Here is an 18,075-nt window from a genome sequence, read left to right as displayed (position 1 = left end):
TAATTATATATAGATATGTCTGCAGGAATCCCAGTGGTCTACAAGAGGTATGACAGGTTTGTTATTCATTAATAATTGAATAAAGCAATCATGCACAACTTCTTTTATTATGTGGTGGAACAAAACAATGCCAGTCACCACTGCATACAGCTCTTCATAACAAAAGGTAATCAGTGCCCAAACTTTCAGCTGTAATGAAATAATTTTTTATCATAATGCTGTGTTTTAGGAAACTTTAGATGATTTGTTTCAGATAAGTCTCTTGGTAAGCAAGAGCAGTTACCTTCATTAAATGCATATGTAGCTTCTCTTTCATCATACACTCGAGCACATTTGTTCTGTCCTTAACTTTGAGATACTGAGGTTTTACCAAAGTAAAGCAGTTTCTTCATATGTTGCTTTCCCTTTTTTTTTTTTTTTCCATATAGTCATGGAAAATTTCATTTTCCTTCCCACTGTGGAAGAACAAGAGCAGGCATTGCAATTAGCTGCCTAACATTGATCAAGATGGTTGATTAATTTTTAATCTTTTGGTGACAAGCTGAATCTATATAACTTTGTTTCTTTGACCACACAAGGAAAAAGAAAAGAAGAGCAGTGTGGGGGAGCAATCTTGTCTCTTTTAAGAGGATTTCAAAGAATTTAATGCTGTTTGGACTCCGAGTACCATATAGATCACATCGCATTTAGATTCCCTTTTAGCCCTGCCACCTTTTTAATTTATTTTCACACCTTTTGCATCAACCATAGATGTACAGCAGAAGCCAAATCTCCTTCTCCCTTGTCATCCTCCTTAGCATTTATTTGTGCTTCATGTAGTTCCCTACCTTTGGCCAAGGAGGTCTTTGATGGCTCTGATCTATAGGCATTGCCTTCTGCAGTTGAGCAGCCCTGCTGTTGCTCTCAAGTCACTTGTACCCTTTTTCCTTTCTAGAGCTCTTTTGTGCAGTGATGTTTTTAAGACCCACATACCGGTGAGATGCTTGCCATTAGACACAATGCAGGTTCCTTTTTGAAGCTCTTGATTCATGTTGGTAAAGACTTGGAAGGTGCCTTCTCTATCAGCCTGCCAGCCACAGTGCAGCATGGTAGTAGAGCTGTCAGCTGAAGAGCCGATTCCTTTGAGGCCAGCCCCATTACAAACTTAGCTAGTCCAAATTAACCTAAAACAGAAGGTGGTGGCAAGGACTGTTCCCCTGCATTCAGCAGGGCCACATGTAGAACAGGATCAAATGGTTGTGTGCTACTGGTGACTTTTTTATGTAACATTTAAAGAGATGTATTTAATATATCGGTGAGATTTATGGTGTATGAAATGTCAGAAAAGAAAGGTTCATTTCTTGAGGGCAATATCTTTCACAATCTAAGCTTCTAACTGTATTTATCTGTATCGCTGGGTGTTGCCGTACTATTGAGCACCTCTGACCTTTCAGATAAAGGTAATCCGTGTTATTTAAGAAGGTAAAATAGCCTTTCATCTGTTTCTACAATATTCTCTCTTGAGAGGTTTTTACTTCTTAAGTATTTTAACAGAACGGTAAGAATTACTAATTAAATTCCAAGAAATAATTTGTTCGGTTTATCTGATGTAGAAGCAGTCTTCATTTATGTCTTATTATTCTGGAGAAAAGAGAAGTAGAAAATATTCAGTATATTCTGTGTATCAGAGTGAGTTTGCGTATCAAGATGACTCAGGTGTTTTGCTTTAATTATTTATTAACAACTTGCATTTTGTCCATTAAAAACACTGTTATGTCTGTCCCTTTCCAATACACCTGTAATTTATGCAGGTATTTATGCAGTACAGTAAATAGTTTTCCATTAAAATATGATGCTCTTGGAAAAATGTAATAGTGGCAAATCTTCAGAAGATTAATACTTTGGGTTGGGTATATTGTTGTTTTTTTTTCTTATTAGAGGCCCAAGAAGACTCTTGTCTTCATAGTCATCCTTTCCAGAAATAGGAGTCCAGCATATTTGCTGAGTATTTGTGTTCCTTTGTGAACCTAATGAATTGCATGAGGTTTGAGAAGGCCAAGTGCAAAGTGTTGTGCTTGGGGCAGTCTGGGGTGTATATTCAGACTGGGAGAGGAAGTCATTGAGGGCAGCCTTATGGAGAAGAGCTTGGTCATCCCAGTGGACGAGAAGTTGGACATGACCCAGCAGTGCACTCTTGTATCCCGGGATGCCAACAGTATGTTTATAACAGTGTTTATAAGGAGCTTATACACAGGAGGGAAACCAACTTTTTACATGGGTTGGTAGAGACAGGACAAGGGGGAATTTTTTTTTAACTAAAAGAGAGGAAGTTTAGAGGTTGGGGAGCTTCTTAACTTGAGGTAGTGTTGAGGCACGGGCAAAGGCTGCCCAGAGAGGTTCTCAAGGCTGGGTTAGGTGGGGCCCTGGGCAGCCTGAGCTGGTGTCTGATTTAGTGGTTGCTAACCCTGTCCGTGGCAGGGGGCTTGGAGCTAGGTTATCACTGAGATCCCTTCCAACTCAAGTCGTTCTGTAATTCATACTAGCATATTTTACTAAGAATTATTCGTATTAGCATATTTTACTTAGAAAAAGGCTAAGATATGCTTGGCTTGGAAAGGGGGCCTGAAATCAGTCATAAAGATCTGCTTAGGAACGAACAAGTGAGCTGGTTGTTTATCAGGAAGCTGTGCCCACATAAACCAGTTAGAGAAAAACAGCAGCAAAAGGACCAAGTAAATAGTTTGTTCTGCATTGAGGGGGGATGAACTGTAGAGTGTTCCTGACAGATTTCTTTAGCCTTTTGCCCAAGGTCTCATGAAGTGTTTTTGAGCAATCATGTCCTTTGATAGGTCACGTTTCTCTAGCACTTATGCTTCCTATAGTGATTTCCTTTGGGCTCTACAACCAGCGAGTCAGTAAATAGTTCTAGTACGTAGCACAACTGCATTCTTTAAGTCGGTACATTATAAACACCTTTTATTCCTGGAAGAACAGGTTTGTACCTTGATTTTATGAATTGAGTGCTGAACGTATTCTTTTCGTTTAGTTGGAGGTTCTGTGGGAAATCGTAATAAAATCTTAAAATGCCTGTATCTTTCATTCATCTTATATTGTTGTTGGGTGTATTTTCTCTAGCCAGAAAATGATCTGCCATGCACAAAGTGATAAATGTCTGTACCAAAGGCCTGAAAATGCTGATTTCTTACGCTGCACCAAGAATGCACCAATCTTTGTGGAAAGCTGCACAATGAGCTTTTTTTTATATGTGTAAACTGCATAAAAATCTCAGTGCTCCCCATTGGATTAAATGCAATCTCTTATTAGCGATCTTAATTTCTGAAAACCTGAGATTCTTCATCTGAAAAGCTCGAAGAAAGGATTGGCAAGATTTCTGTGAGAAGTCTGTCACAAAATTGCCCTCGGATTGTAAAAAGAAAATCAGAATGGAAGAGAAACTGCTTCATTCTTACGTGAAGTAACTGAGAAGGGAAAGTGATGAATGTGGAGTTCTGAATATGGAAAAAGACACTGATTTAAATGAATTTTGTTTGATAATGTAACCATATGGACCAACTTCGCTTGAATGTTTGTATTTGTTTTTGCTTGCATGTGTATGTTCAAGTTGAATTAAAATCATTTTGACTTGAAATCTCTATAGCGCCTTTCATCTAAATTTGTTAGGACAGATAAAACATCAGGATCTCTGCGAGCCACAAGATAGCACTCTAGAAATACTGCACAAATGGATGTGGATTGCTTATTTGGGAGGGAGGGGAGAAGGGAGAAGGAAGGAGAAGTAGTGGGACCATGGGAGTGTTCAAGAACTGTTTGGATGTTATGTTGAGGGATATGATTTAACTGGGAAGTATTGGTGATGGTTGGACCAGATGATCTTCTAGGTCTTTTCCAACCTTGATAATTCTGTGATTCTGTAAATTAGGGAGCCCTGTGATATTTCAGTTATGAAAAAGACGTATTATTGTGGAATATTTCTAAGTAATCAAACTGTCCTCCCAGATATCCAGTGAGGATTGTCCACATAGAAACAGAATACGTCATGACTTTGGAGCTGTTCATTATAGAAGTGAGGTGGGCTGTCCTGTGTTGTTGTGGATGTTAGTTACTGGGGAAATGAGGGCATTTGAGGGCACCCGTAGCAACTTGAGGGACTTAGACTCGCAGCCAGGCTGGGTGCAGGCAGTACTTTTTATAGGTTTTTAATAAGATCCTTGAAAGGGAGAATTCTAACTATGCTGAGTTTACTATTGCTGTGGATATCTTGAAGCCAAAATGTAATAACATATTTCCTATTGTAAAGTGGAGAACAAGTTTCTCTTTTTCCTCGGGAGACTTTCAAATTGTATGTTGAAGAGCTGTATCCTCCTGAACACCCAGAAAGCAAGGCATTTGGTATTGCTTGTCACTTTAAGTCTCAAAGGAGAGTTTTTCTGCTGTTACTAGTGACTGTAGTGGCTGGAGATATGGAGGTAATATAGTTTGTCTCTGCCGAGGCTGTGCAAGAAGCATAGGGCAGTGTGTGGGAAGGATTCAAGTTGCCTTTAGTTTTAAGCTTCAAGGATTGCAAGCTGGAGGAACTAGAAATGAGGGAAGCTCCCATTGCAGTGTGACACCTTGTGTCCAGCTGGAAAGGGCTCTTTCAGGAGCTCTGGGTTATTGAGGTTTTAAAACAGAAGTGTTTTCTGTTGGTGATGGCTCTGCGTGACCAGCTTTACTATAAAGTATCCTGGATGTGGTGCCATCAGCTGAATTGGGACGTGTGAAATCTTAGTTTTTGTTATCACAGCATCATATATTTCACATAACAAACTGGTGGATCCTTGTGCTAGAAGGACATGTAGTCATGATGGAGCACCTGATCAGCTGTGTTTAGGTGCTGGTGAAACCAGTGTAACACAGCTGGGGTTTTCTGATACCTTTTGAGCAGTTCTCCATACCTTAGTACATGAGGACATATGCCTCAGTACATGCGGAGATACTTAAAGGTAAGAAGTCTGTTAGTACACGGGGTTAAGTGGAATTAGGCCTTGGAAGGCCTTTAAAAAGGGTCACCAGGTGTTTCTCATTGCTGTCTGACAGATTGAAAACAGATTTTCAGCTGTTCGGAAGCAGTGCTTGTTCGTGTCACTGGTTTCTGGGATGTTTGGCAAGTGATTGAGCTTCCTATTCCCTGGTCCCTGCTTGTTTCGTACCTGTTTGGAGCACCAGTTGAAAAGCAGATAATTATTAGGGTTTTGCCTTTAACTTAGGTTTCTAATTACTGTAATGAAAAAAATATTCATGTATATTGGTAGGGTGTCTTCATTGTTATGTACGTAACTTAGCTTTACTATTTTATGTGAGGATCAACAGCTGCCTCTGTAGATGTCCCTGGCTGTAACCAATTGTGGTATCAGAGAAAAAGGAAAGGAGTTCACATATGAAAATCTATACAGCTGATGAAAGAACAGTAAATTGCTCCTGTCCTTGGAGTGAAGATGAGTTCAGTAACATAGTAGATATTTTTTCCTATTAACTACTGTGATGCTGCAGTGATGCTCATTTCTGGAAATATTGACTCAAACTGGTAGGAGATGAGGAGTTTCTCCTTCCTTAAAGGAAATCAATTACATGATATTTTTTGGATTGAGTTTTTCCTGCAAGATTCATGTTGGAGAGAGTTTGATGTATCACAAACATGAGAAAAGAGGGGAATATTTTGCTTCTCTGGGTTATTTTTTACACAAATCAGCAGTTTATTTCCTCTAAGTGCTTTATCCAGCATGCACATCCCTTTACTATTGGGTGATTTTGAATTAGCTTTATAAAGATTACATGGATAGACACAGCATTGTCGTCGTTAATAGAAACCTGTGCAGTGAGGTCTGTGGGCTGCAAGATCTCTAACAGTGCCAGTGACAGTGAAGTATGGCCTTATCGAAAGGAGAATTCATAAGAGGCTGCCCTGGGACACTGCACCACTATCCTTCTGTGTATCCTGACAATGTTATCTGTCCTCTCAGTACGGAGTATCAAATGTCTGTCACGAGTACAGAAATTAATTTAATGTCACCTGAAGACATGCAATTAATCTTTTAGAGGTTTTCATAATACCTTTACAGAAAGAGTTGCCAGTTTGGCGGATTTGGATTTTGGGGTTTAGCAGAAGATAAGGAAAATTAATTTTTCATCAGGGTTAATACAAGCTAGCAGGGCCACAAAGGCAGAGAGAAATGGTTTGGGAATTTGTCAAGTGTTGTCACTCTAGAATAATGCTGCTTAACGTCTGATAGGTGTAATCAAGAGTTGAGATTTCTATAGAGGGGGATTAATCAATTTGCTCACTACAGAATGCGAGTTGGTGATACCATTCCTTCATGGGGTTTAAGAATGAAAATAAGATTTGATCTGTCAAATTGCAGGAAGCTCTGACAGTATCAATAGGCATTTTTATCAGTACATTTTAAAGCATTTGTTATAAATAAATTTGTCCTGCTAATGTTGGTGGCAAATAAACTTCATCTTCATAACAAAACTGTCACCGTGATTATGATAGAGTGCAGAGCTTCAGCTCGCTAAATTCAGGCAGTATCATACAGTTCTGGCCTTAGAGTTTGTGATCTCATATTTGACAGAATGCTCTTTATGTTTCTGAATGCACAGCGCTGACAAGTGAGAGCATGTCAATATTGGAAAGCAGCCTTGATTAGTATCAGGGCATTGCTTCTAAAACTCATGGCCTTTGTGAATGACATCATTTCTGTTTTCTCTTAGTCTCCAGCTTCAGATTATGTGCTGCAGATTCTTTCACAGTCAAGTTTGAAAAATACTTACTATGTACATCAGGTGTTTTTGCCTCGATATTTGAGTTTTGCTTAATTATACGCAGTAGGGAGTAAGAAAAACATTTTGCCTTCATTGGCTTGCAGACAGAACATGAGATTTGCTGATCTGTAGAGGACTTTAAGAGGAAGTTTGCTTTATAAAACTGAAGATAGTCATCAGTCTCAGGTCTCAGCATAGGACTCAGGTGAACTGGGGAGTGTTCTACCTGGCTTCTGCACCTTCAGGTTGTATGAAGCAGGCCGTGATGATGGCTGGATGCATCTTTGAAAGATTTAGAGTTGTTCAGTGTATCCCAAAAGGCTCTTGGGAGGAGTAGGGAGGGAGAAAGAAAGAAAGATGTACTTTGATAAGACTTGAGATTAACATCTCATTCTATTCTTGCGTGTTTAAATGTGGGGGGAGAGGTGACGTAAGCTAATGAAAAAATAGCATTAAGAAATTAAGTCCTTTAGAAAAAGTTGATTTCAGTTGATTGGAACTGAGATGTTTTATGCAGAGGAGGTGTTAGCAGTTCAGCTTCTACGATTCAGATGTCTTTTTGGGTAGCTTCTGCAGTGCCATCTTGCTTTGCTTACCTGTAGCTTTACTGTATGTTTTAATTTGCCTGCTTATTTTTTGCTTCCCTGGTGGAAGTTGGGAGTCAGCACAGACACAGTCCTATTTACAGGTACTCCAATCTTCTACCAGAGTGTTAATATTCTCACATGAACGTGTAGCTGTAAGTAATGTACAGAGGATTTGTGGCTTTAAGACCAGATGATAAAGCTCTTTATGGGTGTTTTGCTTAAGACTTACTTCTTCATTTGCATTCCTGAAGAAGCCAGCAATTATCTTCCTTATAAGAAGTCTAAAGGATGATAATGGTGGCGAGTGCCATGTTTTAATTTTAATACTGTGTAGATTTTACTCATTTTGGTTTTAACGCTGCTTGACATCTTTAGCAGGTTTTTTTAGCTGGTTAAAATTTGCTACCTGAGCCTTTGTTGTTTCACTTGTTAAACACACACTGACCTAGGAGCCATGATTTTGGGATTTTGTTTGACTTGTTTTGTTTCTAATTTAATTTATTGCTGCTGTCCATGAGCTCAAGCCAGCTCAAGCAGCAGTGTTTTTAGAGCAGGGCTATAAAGCCAGGTATCCATTTTTCCTTTCTTGTTGCAGGAACCAACAGGCTTTGCTCCTTCCCTGTTTCTTAAACTGTGGATTTCCCATATTATTTTTTACAGGTTTTCATGTTTCTGAGATGTATTAACTTACAAAAAGTCCAAAGACGCTTCCACCTTATAGGTTGGCATCCGAGAGAATTTTGCAGGCTCGTCGTGTTAACACGTGTTAAAACCCACAGACTGGGTTTCAGCCCAGGGTTAGGTCTTGCCCCATTAGAAACCCCAGCAGGAAGCGTATCCCACCATATTCCTCATGAATGTGTACCCATACTGTGTGTTTATGCGTTTGTTTTGTGTGATTGTATGTTTCCTGCTGTAGTCTGAACAGTTTTATTTGGTGATAATTGAGCTTTGCAGTTAAATACTGGGTGATTGTTGGCCATCCGAGCCTTTATGGGAAATGATTGTTTGCTTTTGAAGTCTCCATAATGAGCATGGATGATGTGTTTTGTACCTGAGGGCTTCACTTGCACTCTGTTCATATGTGCAGGAATCATTGTTGGGTTTGGAGAGACACAGTCGCAAGTATTTATGGTTGTTGTGCACAGCAGGCATTTAGTGTAGATTAGATTTGAACTCCCAATTCTTAGGATTAAATTCCTGCTGGAATTTTTGCTTTTATTTTTTAGTTTCATAATCTTCCAGCTGCTGTAAGGTTGGATAAAGGAAATTATCTGACCAGAGCATAAAGCTTATGCTGGTATTTAAATCCTCTTCATTTGAGTGTTAGTTCAGTACTGTTTTTTTGCACAGGGTATTTGTTTGTGTGCTTATGTTTTCAGGAGAGGAGAAGGGCTGTTGCTTTCTTTCTGTTTCTTTTCTAAGCTGCAGTTGAAGACAGACTTTGAAGGAAAAGCTTTATAATTTCTTTCTAGTTACTGATCTCAGAGGTTTATGCGCAGAATTTCGTGTGGAGCAAAGAGAAAGTGAATGTGACGAGAAGACAAGGTGCCATTTTCTATTGTTTTCTCACTGTGGATACTATGAAAGAAAGCCCTTAAGTATGAACAGCTTCAGGACTCTGTCAGATTGTGTTTTTGAAGTGTAGATGGTATGAGGCAGCGATGAAGCCAGTTTGGGGGGAATTTGACTTGTCTGGGATTTAAGTTCTTGAGAAGTTGTTGACTGCTTATACTTTATAATACAGAGCATGTATGTGGTTTAGGGGGTTGAGTTGCGCACTAGTGAACTTGAGAACATGAGGATATCCCAGATAACGCCTTACTGGGCTGCTTCTCTTCAATGGCTGTGGGGAGATGTAGTAACAGGAGGTTACTACATAGGCTGTACTTATTTGGCCTGACTCTTGGTGTTGCAGTGATGTGTGATTGTGGGTTAATGAATTTCCACCGCCTGGCTCCCTTGGTGTCTTGGGCACATCCCAGGGCTGTAGGTGCTGTGGGCCTTCCAGCTGTTTTAGCAGCCGAGTGCTCGGATCAGTGGTGTGTGCTCCTAGTTAAATCTTACAGTGTAGTGAGCTGGTTTTAAAAGAAGTAAACGCAGGGTTTGCTAATATTAGCAGATTTTGGAGTTCTAAAGTGGAGTCCAACTAAAGTGTAAATTCTGCTGTTGAAACCATGCAGAAAGCATGTAATATTTCAAAGGACTTCGCAGAAGCAGAAGTACCTAATCTGTTGTGCTCAAACAAGCATTATTTCTGCTGTCTGTTGTTCCATGGGATGTTTTTCAGTGACTGCCCTGATGTGCTGGCTTGACACAAGCTCAGGTATTTCTGGACAGTGCTCTCAGACATATGGTCTGATTTTGGGTGGTGCTGTATGGAGCAAGGGCTTGGGCTCAATGATCCTTGTGGGTTCCTTCCAACTAAGGATAGTCCATGATTCTATGGACTGCCCTTCTGTTTATAGAGAAAGCTGAGCTGCTCAGGCAGAGGCAATGCAAGCGCATCACTTATCTCCCAGTGCTTTCACCTTTGATTTGTGCTGTATGTGCACTGCAATTAGAGGTGTAGCAGGAAGAGTTAGGGGTCATTGGAACAGAGAGGGAGTGAGCTGTGGTTAGTGCTTGTGAGTGTAAATATTTGTACTAAGAGTGTTATAAACCAAACAAAAAAATCATATGAGGAAGAGCTGTTCTAACTGCTCCAATCATGGGCAGTGTTGCGGGACAGAGATAACTTATGATGTTGCTGTTGTAGGAACAGACAGCGTAAACATACCCTACAAAATAAATACTGGTTTCTAAAGAGGGGATGGACTTATAACAGCTCTCACAGTTTCTTGTAACGTGTACATCTCTATGAAAGAAAGAAACCAAACAATGAAAGTAATATTAATAACCCAAGCATAGTTCTTATGTAACCCTGGAAGGAAGAATGATTCGGAAAGAGAAATGAAAATACCTTACTTGTTTGGATTTGAAAAGGTTCCATCAAACATAGTGGTCAGTAATGAAATCCAAACAAAGTAAAACATGATTTCCAGGCAGAGCCCTTTTTACACCCTTCTTGCAACTGCCCCTGGTTTGTTTAATAGGCGAATCGATGAGTGCTCGCTGCGCTAACCGAGCTGATGTCACAGGAGGTTTCTCAGGGTGAGCGTTTGCACTGTGTAGACATTGAGCCGCGTGTTGTGTTGTTGATTTCAGCAGGGGGGAGAGGACGCTGGCTTTTTTCACCCAGAGGGCCAGCCCCAGCGGCCTCAACAACCTCTGGAGCCGAAACAGCAGCCAGTGCGGAAGGTCACATTGACAAAGGGAATGCAACAGCAGCAGGCACTGATCCGTTCAGCAGCTCCTCAAGGAGTCAAAAACATCCAGGGAATCCATCAACCTAAAAAGGTGATTTTTAGATGCATATTGCTGCTAGAAGTTATACTGTTGAGCTGTGTTGCTATATTCATATCTAGCATTCTGTTTGTCAATTACTAGCGCAGGGCTGCATGACCCAGGAGATGCATAATTGCATATAAAGCATTTAATCTACAGAGGCCCGTTTGTATCCAGCACAGACTGGTGATGCCTGCAAGTTGTTTTGTCTGATGGCTTTCTGGCCAGCACGGTAGTCCCTATGGGAAAGGTGTGTCTCATGATAGCTACTATAGGAACGGTATCCAACGTGCTTTCTGACTTCAAAACCAAGAGTTATTCTGAAGTGCTCAAGCTTTTATTCACTAGAGCACACAACAATGGTTTCAGGATGCTCTTTGGTTGATTCTCAGAGGTGTTGTTGCTCTGAATAGTTGGTAAGCTCATAACGAGGTTTTCACACTCATCGCTCACTGGGAGGAGGCAGGGAGATCATTCACGCTGCTCTGGTGTGTACTTTCTCTTCATTTTCAAGCTGAGATGCTCCCTGAAAATAACAGGGATGTGGGCTTCTAATTTATTTGTTGTTCTGATCTGTAAACCATAACCTTCCTGCTTCATGTAAGGATAAGATTTCCTTGGTGATGCAGAGAGGAAGAGTTGTTGACCTTTGATAGGCTTTCCAAGCATGAATCTTGCTCTGGAAGAGAAAGTGTTAACTCAATGTTACGTGTTAATCGTTTAATGTTTGTTACTGTTTCATTGTTGATTTTTCTCCCTCTAACCATTCAACTTTGAATTTACAAGTATGGTCGCATATTTCCTGCTCTGGCAAATACTGTGGTTCCAGATCCTATGGGATTTGGGGGGGAAAAGGAGCTTTAAAGAAAAAGTTGTTTGCTATATACAAGTACTCCATCCTGATAACAGACTAATGGTTGATATGGTAAAGATTGGAAGCACTTGGGGTAGTTTTCTGGTCTCATGTGTACATTAAATTTGTCTGTAGGTTGAGGTGAGAGAAGGGAGAGGTATCGCTGTTTTTGTTGACTAGGCTCAAAATGTGGGAGCCAAGCATATGCCTTGCTGATGTGAGCAGCATATATATTTTGGTGTGGGACCTTTATTGCTTGGCTAATTATGCTAAAGCTGAGGCTTTCAGCTTTAGTATCATAACTCTCTGTCCCTCTAAATTAGGTTTGTATAAGGCGTGGTTGAATGTGTTAATACGTGGCCTTTCAGATAAGCTAACAGCAGCAAGCTGTTTTAAATCAACCCGTGCGTGAATCAAGTTTTTAAGTAAATTGCAAACTTTCATATTATCTGTCAAACGTGGTTAACAGAAGCACTGGGTAAGTAAATCAAAATACTGTTACTTTTGTTGTTGGCAGGTCATTATGCATGGGAGAGGCAGAGGAGTAGCAGGCCAGATGGGCCGAGGACGCTTGATGCCAAATAAACAGAACCTGCGAGTGGTGGAGTGCAAACCTCAGCCCTGTATTGTGTCAGTTGAAGGGCTTTCTTCATCAACTACTGATGTCCAACTGAAAAACCTGCTGATGTCAGTGGGACCCATTCAGGTAGGTCAACCTTGGTTTATAATTTTTGTGCCAAAAGTCTTTCATTCCGGAAAGCTCAATTAATTCCCTGACACTAAATACAATGTGTGTTTATTGGTAATTTATGTTTGAAGGCATCCCCCCCCCTCCACACACACACACACCTGATAGCAAAGACAAGCACATGATTATATTGCGGCAGAGGAGGTACAAGTAGGATTTTGCTAACAGTCACATTCCTGCTGCAAAAGATTCTCCTTCATTTTGGGGTTCTTGTACTGCTTTCATTGCTTCTGTATATAACATAGGCACGTCCATTCCGCAGGGTTTTGTTAAAGCCAAATCATCAAATAAAAACAAATATTCCGTTGCTGCTTTTATTGTTGGCTTGCAGCTGCACTCCATGATTCCTGTTGTTGCAGTCCTACGGTAACAGTATTTAATGAAGGCTACTCGTTTCAGGTGTTACACCATGTAGCACTATCTGCTTTTTCAAATGAAAACACATTCTGGTTCAAAGGATTTTCTATATTTATTTTTTGGAAGATCCCTCTTGAAGGAGGAGGGGCTCATAAGCAAGGTTATGACATACATGCTGGTGTATCTGCTGCAAAGCTTCTGTTCATGAAGAGCCTTCTGAAGTAAAACAGTGAAACTGTCTTTAAGCAAAACCAGGAGGCTTCCAAAACACTGACAGGCTTATGAGTCTATTTCTGCCTTTTTGGTGCATTCAAAAGTATCACTCAATGGATGATAAAACATACAGACGACTATGATGGCTTTTTTTACTCAGTTTCTTTCCATTTTGGGTGCTTGTTTTGACAGGATCAACATTTTCAAACAAATGCGGTGCATTAATTGGAGCTATTCAGTTGCTCAGAGACTTGTTTATGAATAAGATTATCTCTCTGCTGTAGAACACAGTGCTTTCCTGGAGATGTACACTCTGCCTCACTTTTTCCCAATTTAGTAAATGGAATAAAGCTGAATTATTTATGTCGTCAATTCTGAGAGGTTTAATTTGTTTGTGAAGGCAAAAGTACTCTCGCAAAATACTTTGTCCCTTCATGTTCTGTAGTACTTGAGGAAATTATTCATACCGTTCCAAAACACGTTTATTCGGTGTTTACTTGCTAAATCTTGCATGAGAATATTAGAAGGAGATTAATAGAAATCCTGCTAGGAAGCATTCAGAATTGAGAGAAGCTGCTGAGATGTGCTGAAGAATGTTTTCAGTACTTGCTGTATTTTTTTAGCAGACTACAGGCAGTGGTTTCTTAATGCAGTGTCACAGACCAGTTTAGGAGGGTATACGTATAGGAAGTAAATTAAGCAATTTCCCAGTGGGATTTGGTGTATGTGTGCCTGTTACAGAACTTGTGCTCTTGCAGTAGTGTCGGCTGTACCTTTGGTAAGTTCTAAATCAACCTTCACTTCACTGGGTGTATAGAAATAATACTTGAAGGAGGTGGCTGAATTAGCTGCTGATGCTGGAGGCTGATAATTCTGCATGTGAATTTTAAGGCAGACTTTTAGAAGTCTAGAAAATTCTCAGCTTTTTTGAGACTGTTATTTCACAAGTGTGGATAGTGAGGTATACCTTTTCTGCATTGTTATTTCCTTGTTCTTCATTTTACTGAATAATCATCCTGTGTAGTTGTTCCATAATTGTCTTAAATTGTATTTTCTTACATCGGATGCTTCCAAGCATAAAGTATCAGCGCAAATTCCCAGTATTGCTCGATTAAGATGATAAATTTTGATGTCTTAAGAGCAATAAATAGTGGAGTGGGGAGCTGCTGTGATGTATCAGAGGTGATTAGAATGCTGTGATTGTAGTTGTATGCTTTTACAGCTATGTGTTTTACTCTGATAATGTATGTAGTTATTACTTTTCTGGTCACAGAGGGGAAAAGAGTTTCCTTGTTGATGCGCTTCTCTTTGCTTTCCTAGAGTGATAGTGCTACCTAGTGCTCAGTTAGAGGAAAGACAGGTATCTGCACTACTGCTGTGCTCAAAGCTGATTTAATCTTTTAGGGTAAAAGGCTCGGTAATGGAAATGACAAGCAAATGTTGATGAGTGCGCCCAGAACATGAGTGCTCTTCCAGGATCAGCAGGGTTTGTCTCCATGTGACACGGCTCATGGGGGTGCTCAGCACTGCTCTGGTGACCTGTTTGTTCTTCATGCCTGTAAATATATTAAAAAAAAGCAACATTTTCAGCTGTTGCAGCTGAGTCTCTCTCCATTGACTGTAGAAGAAGGCAAGGTCAGTCCTGCCCTGCCCTTAGGCTTGGGGAGAATAGAGCAACTTTGCAATGAGCTTGTCCAGTTTGGCTGCGGAGCAGTGTGTGAGCGACAGAAGCTCATCTTTATCTTGACCACAGATCATCCCTGTTGCTCATCTCATTATTGTGCTTCTATTATCATACAGCTTGCTTGAATATTATTTTTGTGAACACTGGAAAAGAGTAGGTTTAAAAATAAAGTGTGTTAAAAGGAGGAATTTGAGACCAGTGTGTAGCTCTAAAGGAATATCTGTAGAGGGAATGGTCATTTTATAACGTTCATTCTTTAGCCATTGTTAACAGTTCAGCTGTAGAAAATGTCAGTGCTTCTGACGCTTTAGAGTTGTTAAATCTAATATGTTTGGAAAAAAAAAAAGCTGTAGGCCATCTCTCAATCAAAAGCATTGAGTGTTCATGAAATTCTGGCTGTTTGCAACTATTTCATTTTCCATCCTACTCAAGATCTGTATCTTCATGTGACAGTCTAAAAAAACAGAAAAAGGAGATAATCAAGATCAATATGAGCTCTGTGCTTCCAAAATCCTTTTTATAACATACTCCTTCCTGGCCCTGAACATTTTTACTCTTTTAATACTGAGACAATATCAGGATGTAATTTTTCTTTTACTACCCAAAGTCAAATGAGAAAATGCATAGAGTACCACTGATCTCACCTTGATCTCAGGCTGGTCTCCAGTAAGAGCCATATAGTAGATCTGGATGCCCTAATCTGTAAACTAACAAGTCATTTGAAATCCCCTAGTAGTTATTGCATTGTCAATCCTTCACACCTGAGTGGATCCAGGAAGAGGTTTTCATTCTCTGATGTCTGACTGGGTCAACTTAAAGAGAAAATCTGAATTAAGTTGTTTTTTCAGAGCTGTGATGCTTGGAATGATTGTGATACTTCAGTTTAGAATTTAGGTTGTTGTGGAGTGCAATGTGGCAACACCAGAATGTCTTGTTGAGGAGATTTCAATGTCCCTATATAATATGGGTGGTGAAGTAACCCTTGGTAGAAGCAGTGCGTCTCCATAGGCAGTGCTGTGTGGCTGGCCCTTCCCCAGTCTTCCCTGACTCACCTTTGGCACTCTGCAAAATCAGTAGCTAATGAAATAACACTGTATTTGTATGTTAGGAAGTATAGACTCACACTTTAATCGTTATAATGGAGAATATAAGGGAGAGGTTTATTTTAGTACTAGATATTTGAAAATGGGAGATGTCAGTAGGAGCAGATTAGGTACATTGTGGGAAGCAACAACCATACTGAAAGCATTACAGACAAGCATCTGTTTTTATACTTGCTCTGGCTATACTTGCTCTAAGACTACACTTAATGTATTTACAAATAGTAAATACTTGTACAATTTAATTAATGAAATGCCTTATACAGTAGTACCAGTAATTTTGGAAACTTGCTAGAGCATTCTTTATAAGTAATCTGTCTGCAGTACAGTGAGTGGTCTGTGTGGTGAACAGCTATCTAGGAGGTTATTTCAAGATGACCTTGTAGTGAATGTGTGAGCACTCAGGCTATCCTGAAAATACAGATGCTGGAAATACTGACTTGATCACTGAAAGCAATGGCTGCCAAATTATTCCAGGAGGGTGACAAAAATAATGACGTTAAGCTAATTAAGGTAGTGTGATTAGGATATTCAGAATTAACTCATTTTGTGTGTATTTTCCTAGCATCTAGGAAAAACTTGTAGAGTAAGTCTATAAAGGTAATGCCTTGAAAAAAAAAATACACCTTTGAGATATAAAATTCCACGGGTAACACACAAAATCAGTTTCATCACAATATTGCTGTTAGCATGGCTTACGTGCAAGTTCTAAGCTACGTATCATCCAGAACTGAAGGAGACAGAAATCATCCAGTAAGATGAATATGCAGTTATTTTATTTCAGGTTGCCATTGAAGTGGAACACTTGTTTGTATTCCCAGCCGATAGCCCATCTGTTCAGGCTCAGGATAGCAGCAGGTCAGGACCTACACACTCCAGTAAAATTGTACTGACTTGTTCTGTGCCTGACAGTCAGCATTGTTGTTCCTTTAACCATGTAAGCATAAAGTTCAGGGTTTAAGTTGCAGAGACTTCTGTTAGCAGGTATGAATGCAAGGTGTGATAGTAAGCATTTGTTTTCAAAACACGATGTTGATCATGTCCCACGTTGAGATATTAAAAGTCATTATCAGCAAAGGCATTGTGGTGGTATTGCAAGCTATGTTGTTCATATAGTCCAAGTAAATTAGCTTAGTAATTGTCTTAATTTCTTCCTTCTTAAAACCAAAACAAACCTTTTTTTATAGCTTAACGCAGCAAACACAAGGTTATTCTGCACCATGTTCTCTAGTCTAATTTGAGTCTCGTGAAGGCTGTGTGTATTTATGAAAGCTGTTTGAAGTAGATTTTTTCGGACAGCTCTTCCAATTGGAGGTGGCACACCCATCTGTGCCTCTTAGGTGGCTCACATCTGGATGCGTTAGCTGGGTGAATGTGGGAAAATCATGGCTGTTAGAATTTACACTGGGGATTTAAAATATAAAATACTGCCTGGGGAACTGAATAAAAGGGAATTCAGAAAGAAATTTCACAGTAAGGGAGGCATGCATCTCAGGGTCTTTTTCAGGTAGTTGTGTGTGGCATCGTTCCTCACTACTGGGAGGAATCGAAATTGGTGCCTTAAGACATCTCATCAATGTCCTGGTGTCAAAAGCTCTACCTGTTTCTTTGTATTGATGTAGTGTGAGGTTATACAGTCCAGAGGTGAAAATCTTTGACTTTTTCCTACCTCTTTGTTTTTTTACTGCTTCTGCCCTATTTCAATCCAGTAAAGCAGGTCAAGTGAATGAATCCAGCTGCCCGTGTGTGAAGTTAAGCACTGCCCAGTTGAATGCTTCTCATTCAGTTGACGGAAGTTCGGTTGCAGGGTTTGGTTCATCTGTGTGGATCAGATCGAAGAGTTGTGGTCTTTGCTAAACAATTGATTGTCTGAATTTTCCATTTGGCACAGTGGCTTAATTCATGAGCTCAAACAGCTTCAGCTGGGTCCTGAATGAAGTCTGTTTCCATTCCATGAACACCAATATGTGCTTCTAAGAAAAGAAAGATGATGATTTGAGTGGGTTCCATGCAAGATGTTTTCTTTAACTGAAATTTTTAGTGCCTATTAAAAATAGATTTTGATTTTTTTTCCTTACAGAGTTTACAGATGCTTCCTCAACAACGGAAAGCCATAGCGAAATTTAAGGAGCCAGCACATGCTTTAGCATTTCAACAGAAATTCCACAGGTAAGTAATTAAGCACTGCTGCCCTTTGGTTTGCTCACTCCCTTCAAAAGATGAAATTTCTTGCATCTGATCAATGTTTCTCTTAGTCCATTCAAGCATCTCCTTATTACTGACTATTATAGAACCTTCTTGTTTCAACTCTATACCCAGAATAAGCTTGATTACCAGATCTCAAT

General features: G+C 39.9%; 1 protein-coding gene across 8 annotated transcripts in view; it reads left to right on the top strand.

Annotated features, from left to right (window-relative positions):
• Positions 1–18,075, top strand: part of RBM33 (RNA binding motif protein 33) — an 80,672-nt gene that overhangs the window by 55,719 nt on the left and 6,878 nt on the right. For 3 of the 8 annotated variants that reach the window (XM_015852836.3, XM_015852834.3, XM_085538959.1), the window contains 3 exons: positions 10,596–10,787; positions 12,146–12,334; positions 17,811–17,899. In XM_015852836.3, the coding sequence (XP_015708322.1) occupies positions 10,596–10,787; positions 12,146–12,334; positions 17,811–17,899 (470 nt within the window). Of the gene's footprint in view, positions 1–3,114; positions 3,629–10,595; positions 10,788–12,145; positions 12,335–17,810; positions 17,900–18,075 lie in introns of those variants that run through there. The other 5 variants (XM_085538956.1, XM_015852837.3, XM_085538958.1 and 2 more) reach the window with 3 other exon arrangements.

This window comes from Coturnix japonica, chromosome 2 (genome assembly GCF_054131305.1).
Source record: "Coturnix japonica strain WE chromosome 2, WE-NBRP24, whole genome shotgun sequence".
NCBI lineage: Eukaryota > Metazoa > Chordata > Aves > Galliformes > Phasianidae > Coturnix > Coturnix japonica.
This window is presented reverse-complemented; position numbering and strand designations above follow the sequence as displayed.